Raw genomic sequence first — 12,431 nt, 5'->3', positions numbered from 1 at the left:
GAATTTTTAACAGCTTGACAGAAGACTGTAAATAATTACATACTTGTTTGAATTTATTGTTCTAGTAGAATTTCAGTAACTGTTATGGTTGCAGTTTATATGAGTATAATTAATGCCCCTTAGTTGAGTTTCTTATAGAACTGAATTACTAGATTACTGTTTTACATTTGAAGGGGCTGTCTAAAGGCCCTATAACAGGGACAAATGATCGGGCAAACGGGTGTTCATATGAATGCCCGTTCCCGTCATTGTTCTGTGTAAACAGGCCAACGATCAGCCGATGAACGAGCAAACTCTCGTGATCAGCTCTTTTATGCAGCATTAAAAATTATTGTTGTCGGCAGAACATCTCTTTGCTACAGGGCAAATGTATAGCCAACTGCAACTTACCCCGGCAAAATCAGCTGTTTGCCAAGTGTGTGAAAAGCTGGACCCTGACAACTGATCGCTGCAGCAGCTTCAACCTGAAAATGGTTTCTCTTCTTGAGACAACCCTTCTAAATGGGTTTTCCGGGTGCCTAATGGCTGCAAATTAAATGAATTAGCAAAACAAGCAGTACTTGCCTATCCTTTCCCCTGGCGACCCAGCGCTTATGATCCGGTGGCCATCCCCGGAGATTGTTTACATGCAAGTTGCATGTCACCTCTGCAGCCGATCAGAAGGCTCCGCGGTCATGTGTTGTATTTCTGGCATTATTCCGGAATTACAATTCGTCAACTCTGAGCCTTCTGATTGGCTGTGGCGGTCACATCTTGCCTGCATGTAAACAATTGCCGTTATTGACGCTGAATCGCCAGCGCTGGATCACTGTAGAAAAAGGATAGGTGAGTACTGGTTGTTTTGTTAATTGATGTCATTTGCAGCCATTAGAGGAAAATGTTAGGAACCCGGATAACCCCTATAACTTCTTTGCTGGCAGAACATCAGTATTATGAGTTGTATTCCTCAAGCTACTACTTCTGATGTTATTGTATGTCATTTATAGGATTCGCATTGTTTATTTCATCCTGCACAAAACCAGCATCCGATCAGGAGGTAAGTGATATTAACAAGTATCATTCAGTTGTTATATTAAAAGGGGCAATTCATTTTTGAGGGCATTTCCCTGGAAACATCTAAAAAAAAAAACACACATGAGCACATTATTTCACTGAATGCAAAACAATATTGAAGGTGGAGCAAGCTCTAGGTTTCTGTGGGCCCTTGGACAGTAGAGAGCCAATAGGGGTGGGAAGGCTTTTGCTCCACCATCTTGGACCTTCCCCACCTTATACAAATCCTTACTATGTTTTGGCGACAGACATTATGGGGCACATATATTATTGTCTTTTCGCCTCGGTTCTGGCATTTTGTGCGCCTACTATTTGGTGCATATATTGATGATTAAATTGTGCGACAGAAAGAACCTTGATTTTCAACATGTTCGCCAAATCGGGTCGCATACTCAGAATTTGGCCGTGGTTGTGTTGAGTGGTGAAATGTGCCAGGTTTATCACTGCTGTGCGACCCAATTTTGTGGCGCAGAATACTGGTTTAAAGTATACCAACCAATAGGTGGTGTAAAAAAGGGAACAGAGTCTAATATTTGCAGAGATGCGCCAAATCAATCAAACAGCGTGCGCATCATTGAAAAATTTGACGCGTCTTTAGTCTAGCACCTCTACCTTTAGGCTATCTATCTTTAAGCCATTATTAATAAATCTGCCACTATATTGTCACTCGACTGAGTACCTGTGGGGAAATTGTAAGATACATTTTGGGCAGCACTACTCATCAAGCATCAGTGGAACAGAATAGACAAGTCAATATATTGTGAACTTGACAAGAAGGGTCAGACTAGTACTTAAAAATAACAGGGGACATATTAAGTACTGCTTATTTGTTGAATTTAATCGAGGGTGTACTCATTTTTTCAACCCTAGATTACAGCGGTTGAATTGGATCCAATAAATATAATGATTTTCAAACCAGTAATATCAAGCGCAAAATACGGTCAATCCTAGACACTTCGGTATCTTGAAATTAGTTCCATATTTCACTATAAATGATGCAGTATATCTCTTTTAGACTATAATACAGACTCTAGAATTCTCCAGATTATTGCGTGGCAGTAAATTCAATAATCTACACTCTTGTTATTCTTTTCCAGCTAATTTCTGATCTGAAAAGTGAGTTTAGATAAACACCAGTCTAGTAAAAAGATTAAAAATTTTTCGAAGGATGAAATATCTGTTTTAATGGAGTTGACTAATATTACCTATGAATTATAAATGGCTACTATATGTATTACTATAATTATTCACCGTAGGTTTTGCTGTTTGTGTTCACACTAAACCCCTGGCACATCTGTTTTCTTCTATCAGGCCAGAGTTACACCAAAGATGTAGCTCATTTGCTGCACAATTTAGGCTTTGTTCACATTTACATTGGACGGACACCATAACGGAACCCAACGTACCCCATTTTAATTCAATGTGGTCCACCGGTTGCCGATGGTATCTGTCGTATGACGAATATGACACTTCGTTTTGTTTCTGTTATAAATGGACCCCATGATGCATATGTGAACAGGGCCTAATTGGGATAATACATTCCATTCTTTAATAAATGGATCTTCTGATCAGGATGGCTTTCTGTTTTCAGAGACCTTGGATGATCTAATGAAAAATGGAGTTTTTGAAACGGCTTTCCCATTACACACTGTGAGTTGTATAATATCATTTTTGAATGTTTTATATTTTATTCATTCTTATTTTTCTAGATGATATTATATACAATAAAATCAATATATCCATAGTCACCTCAAACGTATGGGCTCATGGACACAGATGTCCATAGAGGTCAACTCCAACTGTGAATGTAATCTTTATGTGGTTAAAGTGCTTTACAATAAAATTCATCTAGTTTGAGTTTGACAACTAGTGATTTAGAAATTATGTCAATCTCATACCCTTCAGCATTTGAAAATGGAAAAGTGGTACAACATGCCCCCTCCCCAGAGTAAAAGGAAGGCCGAAACAAGACGCACATTTTAAAGCAGTACATTATGCCGAACACAATTTTTATTGGCCTCAATGTTCGTTAGAGTAAATCACTGAGGTTGCCTCTATAGTGTGGACAAGCCTTGGATGCCCCTCAAGTGCCACCCTGAGTACTTGCCATGGACTCCCTCCAGAATGTCTGCCACAGATGCCTTGCAAAGGGCTTGTCACAAATGTTTTCCAGAACCCAACCTCTTACACCGGGCCGGTCTTTTTTCTGGAACTGATCTGTGCTGCCACATACGCCACTTACTGTGTAGGGGCCTATATTTTCCTCAAATCTGATAGTTGATAAGGTTAAATTGATGAATGCATACACAGTGGTACCAGGATTGTTCAAAAGAAATATGGTACTTTACCGCCAACACCAGCATACTTAGAGTATGCAATCCCACATTGGCCTGTAATTTCCAAGGCCCAGAAGCATTGATGACCTATCAAGGTTTCCATAAATACAGGCCCAGTTGTTTTGATCCAGATCTCATTATTTCGTCTTCTGAAACCATATAATGAATGATAGGTCTACAAGACAACTACAATTGGCTTTAGGCTGCTGAGTTGTGTTATTTTACAGCTCTAATTAACTCTCCTTTATTTTATTTTTGTTTATTTTAATGGGGCAGGGGATTAATCTTCTGCTAGACACCTCTGACAGTGGTTTATCTGTCCCGGAAGCAAAGGATCAGGCATGGCCCCTATACACATTACATCGTTGGCCAAACCTTGCTGAGTTTCGTCTGATGTGTATGGGCACATTAAGAATAGGTATATAAATATTTCTGTCAGGGGTTCCAGTATTTTTGATGGCCTGAATAGCGTAATCTGCAGTGATATTCTTGCCCATTATACAGTCAGTCCGGTCTATCAGAATTCATCAGAATCTGTTTGCAAATTATTTGAAAGCAGTCATTAACTTTCTTTTAATCGCAAACCATGATGCTAACGTGACAATTGTCACCAGATTTCAGAATTTTCCAGAAAGAGTTATATGTATCTCCACTGAATGGTTTATCTCTGGGAGAAAAATAAGTATTCCTGGTGATTATATTCATAATATAGGATTTTTTACAGATATATTCGTGAATTATTTTAATTTGTTTAGGGATTTTAATGGGTTTTATAATTATGTATGTATAAAGTTTATTCATTGCCGATTATAATGAAAAGTTACGGAACCTTCTTATATATTTTGTCCTTTTATTCCTCTCTGCTTTCAAAATCTCTACCAGCTTTCAGTGAATGGAAATATTCTTGTTTACATCCGGAGACTGAAAATCTTTCCTGCTGACACAGGTGCACAGCACATTACAAGAGAGAGCTCTGATGTATCAGCTGTACACCTATGGACTTGATCACATCTGGATTTGAGGCTTGATTAGGAGCCTCTGTCGCAGATTCCAACTTTTTTGTTCCACAAAAGGACAGACGCCATGACAAAACCTGATAAAACCCATTAAAGTCAATAGGTTTCGTCGGCACCATTGGTGTCATTCATGTGGCGAATACGGCGATTCTGTTTTTTCGTTATTCTGCTCCTGCTCTGGTCAATCAGGAGAGAGCAATTTCTCTTCAGTATATTGATTTCTCCTGGGGAAGCTTTTTACGATTCAGGGACAAGCATGGGAACCAGCTGCCCAACATATCTGTTATAATTGCTCACTCTTCTCAAGATGGTGGCCTTTCTGTCTTGAGTCAAGAGGGTTGAACACCTGTTAGAGGTATGCCAGCTCCCTGATCAGAAACTTCTCTTCTACGTTTCTGCAAGTGAAGTGGTTGCCTGGTCTGGAGTGAGTGATTTGTTCTCTCCCTTTCTTCTCAAGATAACTATTTTTCAAATTCGGTAAAAGAAATTCAAAAATAGTTAGAATTATGAAGCAAATGTTTTAAAGGGATATGTCTTAGCATCTTAAAAAGTGATGGCATATCCCTGGAATATGCCATGACTTTATAATTAGTGGGCGTCCGACCTGGGACTTCCATCAATCCTGAAAATGCAACATCTTCTTCTAGTTTTCCTTGCACAGTGCTGTGCAGAGAACTGCAGCCGGCCCCATTCACTTAAAGTTTCCGCTATGAAGGGGTCGCAGCGCTGCAGCCCCTTCATTCTCAGGATAGGTGGGGGTCCCAGGGGCCACACCCCCACCGGTCATGAAGAGATGGCACATCTTAGTGATATGCCATCACTTTATAAGATGGGAATACCCCTTTAAGCTGGATAGATATAAGGATGGATGTATAAATGGAAGGACGGGTAGATGATGAATAAAGAGGTGAAAAGATGGATGGGTAGGAAGATAGACTTGTATATTCTGAACCTGACTTCCCTCAGTCTTAAAGTGTACCATTCTGTTCTCTCCGTTTTACAGCTAGAGGAAACAACTGGAAAAAATCTAAAAGAAAAGTGGGCGAGATGGCGGGATGTTATTTACAAGCAACCAGTGCCACAGATCAGGTGACACAGGGGTGTTCTGCTGTTATGTAAATTAGTAAACCTGCATGACAGAAATCATCTTTACACCATCACTGAATTCTCCAAAACACCAATACTAATAGCAATATGTATTAACGGACAAATATAGGGAATGCTCAATTTTCATAGTATGTATGTAAATTGTCCAAAAAAGAGATTTCTAAATTAACTTATTGAAAACAAACTTCACAACTTAGGCACCGGTAAAGCAGACTAATTTTAACTGTAATTTTTATGTCATGCAACTTGGAGGGGTTCTTTAAAAATAGGTGATAAATATCTGATCCATGGGAGTCCACAAGCTGTGACCCCCACTGATCACGAGAACGGGCTTACCTTGCCGTTCCTGGGAGCCCCATATGAATGAAACGATACTGTGCATGCTCAGCCAAAGCTCCATCCATTTCTATGGGGCTGCCGAAGATAACACTTCACAGCCCTATAGAAATCAATGGAGCGGTGACCGCGCATGCAGAGTATCACTCCATTCATATTCAGTACGGTAAACTCATTCTCGTGATCGGTGTGTGTCCCAGTGGTCGGATTCCCATTAATCAGATATTTATCACCTATACTGTGGATAGGTAATAAATATTGATTATAGGAAACCCAACCCTTTCACGCCGCAGCCCTTTTTCAGATTTTCATTTTCGTTTTTTCCTCCCCACCTTCCAAAGGCCATAACGCCTTTATTTTTGCGGGACGAGTTGTAGTTTTTTGTAGCACCATTTACTTTGCAATATAATGTACTAGGAAACGGGAAAAAAAATATTTGTGGGGTAGAAAATGAAAAAAACAGCGATTCCTCCATGGTTTTTGGTGCGCCATTTTTACGTAATTCACTGTATAATTAAAACAACATGTTAATTTTATTCTATGGGTCAATACGATTACGCCGATACCAAATATGTGTAGTTTTTTCTATATTTTACTACTTTTACAAGTAAAAACCTAAGTGTAAAAAAGAAAATTTATTTTGTTTCACCAAATTCCGAGAGCCGTAACTTTTTTATTTTTCTGTCAATTAAGTGGTATGAGGGCTTATTTTTTGCGGGATAAGCTGTAGTTTTTAATAATACCATTTTGGTGTAAATGTGACGGTTTTATCACTTTTTATTTCATTTTTTGTGGGAGATGAGGTGAACAAAAAATAGAGATTCTGGCGTTTACAATTTTTTTTTTTACGGCATTCACCGTGAGGGTTAAATAATGATATATTGTGATAGTTCAGACTTTTACGGACGCGGTGATACCAATTATGTTTATTTATTTAATTTTTTACTATGCTCTAGGGGGAAAATGGGAAAAGGGGGGTTTTTTGAACTTTTAATTTAAATTTTTTGTTTACACAAAAAAAAAACTTTATTTAACTCATTTTTACATTTTTTTATTAGTACCCCTAGGGGACTTCAACCAGTGATCGTTAGATCGCTTGCACGATATACTGCAATACTAATGTATTGCAGTATATCGTGATTCTGACAGTCTCCTATGAAGCCCTGCCGGAGGCAGAGCTTCATAGGAGTACCAAGATGGCGGACCTGGGGGACTTCGTCAGGCCCCCAGGCAGCCGTGTGAACCAACGGCTCGCGGCGGGGGGGCCGTTGAGACGTTACAGTTGGTCGCCCCCCTGTTTTTAGTAATTTAAATGCCGCGTTCTCTATTGAACGCAGCATTTAACGGGTTAAACAAGCGGGATCGTGCTAAAACGCGATCCCGCTCGTAACCCGGAAGTGTCGGCTGTAACACACAGCCGACACACTCGCTCTATGGAGACCGCTCTATGAGACCGCTCCATATTCCCCCACCCGGCGTGCGCCGTATATATACGGCGGATGTCGGGAAGGGGTTAATGAGGCAGACAGAGTAGCACAGAGTATGGTACTGAAGGCACTCAGTGTGCCTCTGTATGATGCCTCCATATGGTACTGTATAAATTATCAAAATGCCTATAGGGGAGAATTCCGTAAATCTCCATACAAAATCGGAACATACACTTTTATTGCTTCTGTATTACAGCTCTGTACAACTTAAAGATTGTATGGAGCCGTAATATGACAGTGTGCATGAGGCCTTGCGTGAGAAGTATAATATGATGACTCTTACCATAATTTCTCCAAAACACATGCATGTATATACACATTATTTACAAGCCTGTTTGGTATTGCTATGCATTGTCTTTGGTTCCTGAATCATAGTTGGTTGCTCTGTTTTTTTATAGAGAGTACTTTGGAGAGAAGGTGGCTCTATACTTTGCGTGGCTTGGGTGGTACACCCTTATGCTGTTTCCTGCAGCTCTAGTTGGACTAGTGGTCTTCTTTTATGGGTTTGTGCATTTCAATTCTAGTAAAATCAGGTAAGACTTTCAAGTCATAGTTTTGTTTGTGTGTAAATCCATAGTTTTAGTAAGGTCCGTATATGCACAGGCATATTTTACATTAACACTATATTTAAGTGTCTAGAAGTAACATGATGAAGGATACAGAAAAAGAGGTTCTTACAGCTGTAATAGGAAGATTGTGGCTTTTAGTTTCCACCTATTTTTATTATAGCTGGCTTTCAGGGTAGTTTTTTCTTTTATTCCCACAGCAGTACTCTACTTGTACTTTAACATGAGTTGATGTGCCACACATTTGTAATACTCAGTAATACCGCAGTGCTTTTCCTATTGATCTACAGCATTTTATAGAATATATACAGTGAAGGAAATAAGTATTTGATCCCTTGCTGATTTTGTTAGTTTGCCCACTGTCAAAGACATGAACAGTCTAGAATTTTTAGGCTAGGTTAATTTTACCAGTGAGAGATAGATTATATAAAAAAACAAAATGAAAATCACATTGTCAAAATTATATATATTTATTTGCATTGTGCGCAGAGAAATAAGTTTTTGATCCCCTACCAACCATTAAGAGTTCAGCCTCCTCCAGACCAGTTACACGCTCCAAATCAACTTGGTGCCTGCATTAAAGACAGCTCTTACATGGTCACCAGTATAAAAGACTCCTGTCCACAGACTCAATTAATCAGTCTGACTCTAACCTCTACAACATGGGCAAGACCAAAGAGCTTTCTAAGGATGTCAGGGACAAGATCATAGACCTGCACAAGGCTGGAATGGGCTACAAACCATAAGTAAGACGCTGGGTGAGAAGGAGACAACTGTTGGTGCAATAGTAAGAAAATGGAAGACATACAAAATGACTGTCAATCGACATCGATCTGGGGCTCCATGCAAAATTTCACCTCGTGGGGTATCCTTGATCCTGAGGAAGGTGAGAGCTCAGCCGAAAACTACACGGGGGGAACTTGTTAATGATCTCAAGGCAGCTGGGACCACAGTCACCAAGAAAACCATTGGTAACACATTACGCCGTAATGGATTAAAATCCTGCAGTGCCCGCAAGGTCCCCCTGCTCAAGAAGGCACATGTACAGGCCCGTCTGAAGTTTCCAAATGAACATCTGGATGATTCTGAGAGTGATTGGGAGAAGGTGCTGTGGTCAGATGAGACTAAAATTGAGCTCTTTGGCATTAACTCAACTCGCCGTGTTTGGAGGAAGAGAAATGCTGCCTATGACCCAAAGAACACCGTCCCCACTGTCAAGCATGGAGGTGGAAACATTATGTTTTGGGGGTGTTTCTCTGCTAAGGGCACAGGACTACTTCACCGCATCAATGGGAGAATGGATGGAGCCATGTACCGTCAAATCCTGAGTGACAACCTCCTTCCCTCCACCAGGACATTAAAAATGGCTCGTGGCTGGGTCTTCCAGCACGACAATGACCCGAAACTTACAGCCAAGGCAACAAAGGAGTGGCTCAAAAAGAAGCACATTAAGGTCATGGAGTGGCCTAGCCAGTCTCCAGACCTTAATCCCATCGAAAACTTATGGAGGGAGCTGAAGATCCGAGTTGCCAAGCGACAGCCTCGAAATCTTAATGATTTACAGATGATCTGCAAAGAGGAGTGGGCCAAAATTCCATCTAACATGTGTGCAAACCTCATCATCAACTACAAAAAAACGTCTGACTGCTGAGCTTGCCAACAAGGGTTTTGCCACCAAGTATTAAGTCTTGTTTGCCAAAGGGATCAAATACTTATTTCTCTGTGCACAATGCAAATAAATTAATATAATTTTGACAATGTGATTTTCTTTTTTTTTTTTCATATATATAATCTATCTCTCACTGGTAAAATCAACCTAGCCTAAAAATTCTAGACTGTTCATGTCTTTGACAGTGGGCAAACTTACAAAATCAGCAAGGGATCAAATACTTATTTCCTTCACTGTATATATATATATATATATATATATATATATATATTTATATTTATTTGCTGCATATACAAGAAGGCGAGGAGAGTGTCAGTCTTCTGTAAAAATTGCTGAGATTTATATCTTCCATTGTCCAAAAAGTACAATCCCTATGGGCTAGACAATAGGCTGATCACATGGGGTCCTGCTGCTGGGACCCATAACGGTTAGCTGTAAACTGTGGGGTAACCCGAGTGTTTAATTCCCTTGCAGTTCCCCTCTAGAATAAATAAGGCAATACACCGTTCCCATTGAAATTAATGAGCTGTGTGTGTGTAATGCATAGACGTGCCGGGTCCTTCAGATTAAGAAGCGCTCCTGAATGGGGGACCCCCTCTATTAACTGAGAATCCCCTAAGGTTGTTTAAAAATGGGTTGGAAACCAGATAACCACATTGTGTTAGTATTCATATTCAGTGAGGCAGAGATAAAGATTATCAGCTCACTAAGAGATCCGGTTACAACTGCTGCCCATACAAATCTATGGAGAGGGGAGGAGGAGCAGGGAGCATCTCCCTCCACCTTATGCCCGCTTCCCTCTATATAAACTTCTATGGGCAACAGCTGTAACCTGATCTCTAAGTGAGCTGATAAATCCATCTTCTTCTCTGACTCACTGAATGCAGATTTTAACAGTGAATTGTGAGTGAGTTATCAGTGCAGGAGTCAGGGGGAGGAGAAGAGGAGTCTGATAAGTGCATTTTTCTGTAATAAGAGACATTACAAAATTTCTTACCAACGTCAGTACTATTGATTTATGGGAAGAAAATTTTAAACAACGGTTACACTTTAATGCCAAGATTTATTGTTAAATTGCATATAATATAAATTGGACTGACCATCCGTAAATCTATTGAATATTTATACTGTATAATAAACATGTCTTACTCTACTATGTTATTGACTTTAGCCAGGAGATTTGCACAGCCAACACAACAATAATGTGTCCCCTCTGTGATCAGAACTGCCCGTACTGGCCACTGTCCGACACTTGTACATATGCAAAGGTAAGACTTGAACGTTCTCATCTATGAAAAGGTTTGCTGTTTACTACAATTGGCTAGTTCTATACATTAAAATCACATATCAACATAAGCTACAACCTTTTTTTTTTTTACTGTCTATAGATATTACATAGTTACATAGTTGATAAGGTTGAAAAGAGATACAGGTCTATCAAGTCCAACCTATAATCCTATCGTGTTAATCCAGAGGAAGGCAAACCCCCCCATCAGGTTGATGCCAGTTGCCTCATTTCGGGAAAAATTCCTCCCTGAGTTCAAACATGGCAATCAGAATAAATCTCTGGGTTAACATCCCATCTCCAGAATCTAGTAGTCGTAACCAGTAATATTATATTTTTCAAGAAAGGCATCAAGGCCCTTCTTAAACTTGTTCAAAGAATCAACCACACAACATCTTGTGGCAGAAAGTTTGATAATCTCACTGCTAGCAACAATAAGGAATCCTCGTCTGTGATGGTGGGGAAACCTTTTTTCCTCTAGACGTAGAGGATGCCACCTTGTTCTTGTTACAAGCCTAGGTGTAGAAATATCAATATATTCCTATTGGTTATATCACCCCTGTTGTTTCTTATGTTATGATTTAAGGTGAATACCTGCAAAATCATGAGCTTTTATAGCCTCTGGCTGACTGCCAGCACCAGAGCTTCAGTGAAGTCTGGATCTTTACATATAGTTTCTGATACAAACCTTAAAGTGGTTCCATGCTTATAATAATTGTTGCCAAATCCCTGTAATATCCTATATGTGAATGGTGCAGGTCCAACTGCTAGGACATCCACCAATCACGAAGGCAAAGGGAGCACCTCCGGGTTGTACTAGACACAGCTCTACCCTCGTCCATGTGCATATCCACTTTACTGAAGATGAGCTGCAATACCAGACACAGTGCTTGGACGAGGATAATGCTGTATCTATTATTAGTGAAAGTTGCCAAGGCACTCCACCAAGCACTCTAGTCCTTTCATTCTTGATGCCATTAGTCATTATAAATACGGGTACAGATATTAATTTCCTCCGCACATTATGGTGTCCATGTGGAATGAATAACGGTTGTCACTGAGTTTTTCCAGCAACTTGACAGGGACCTATATTTACTGATGTATTTTTTTTTTATTGTGTAGGTTACACATTTATTTGACAATGAGGGCACAGTGTTCTTTGCTATGTTTATGGCAGTGTGGGGTAAGTATACTAGGTATACATTCTCTCTACAGTTGTTAGCAAGAGGAACAGATAATGGAGGAGATATGTTAAAAAATAGTGTAATGGAAAGCATTTGCCCATCGTTACCAACTAGATTTCAGTTCCTTATTTTCAGAGACAGTCTGATGGGTTGCCATGGGCAACTGCTCCACTTTTCTTTTACACCTGTTTCATATATCTCCCTAATGTTTTCTGTGTGTTGAAGAAATACAGCATTAAGAAAAAAATGTCACTGATGTACCGCCACCTGTACCTAATTTTAAATGCCCATATTAGAAAATAAAAAATCAGTAACTTGCAAGCCTACAGATGGTAACCTTCAACTGAAAGTGGGATCAAAATGACCAAATATCGCTAAAAAAAAGGCCATAA

General features: G+C 39.7%; 1 protein-coding gene across 1 annotated transcript in view; it reads left to right on the top strand.

The window, feature by feature from the left end:
* ANO9 (anoctamin 9) overlaps positions 1-12,431 on the top strand; it is a 43,665-nt gene that overhangs the window by 16,832 nt on the left and 14,402 nt on the right. Inside the window, exons 5-10 of the mRNA XM_075836960.1 lie at positions 987-1,036; positions 2,645-2,703; positions 5,409-5,494; positions 7,734-7,868; positions 10,742-10,838; positions 11,978-12,038. Of these exons, the coding sequence (XP_075693075.1) occupies positions 987-1,036; positions 2,645-2,703; positions 5,409-5,494; positions 7,734-7,868; positions 10,742-10,838; positions 11,978-12,038 (488 nt within the window). The remainder of the gene's footprint in view (positions 1-986; positions 1,037-2,644; positions 2,704-5,408; positions 5,495-7,733; positions 7,869-10,741; positions 10,839-11,977; positions 12,039-12,431) is intronic.

The sequence above is a fragment of the Rhinoderma darwinii genome, chromosome 9 (genome assembly GCF_050947455.1).
Source record: "Rhinoderma darwinii isolate aRhiDar2 chromosome 9, aRhiDar2.hap1, whole genome shotgun sequence".
Taxonomy (NCBI): domain Eukaryota; kingdom Metazoa; phylum Chordata; class Amphibia; order Anura; family Rhinodermatidae; genus Rhinoderma; species Rhinoderma darwinii.
The sequence above is the reverse complement of the archived record's forward strand: the minus strand, read 5'-3'. Positions and strand labels throughout refer to the sequence as shown.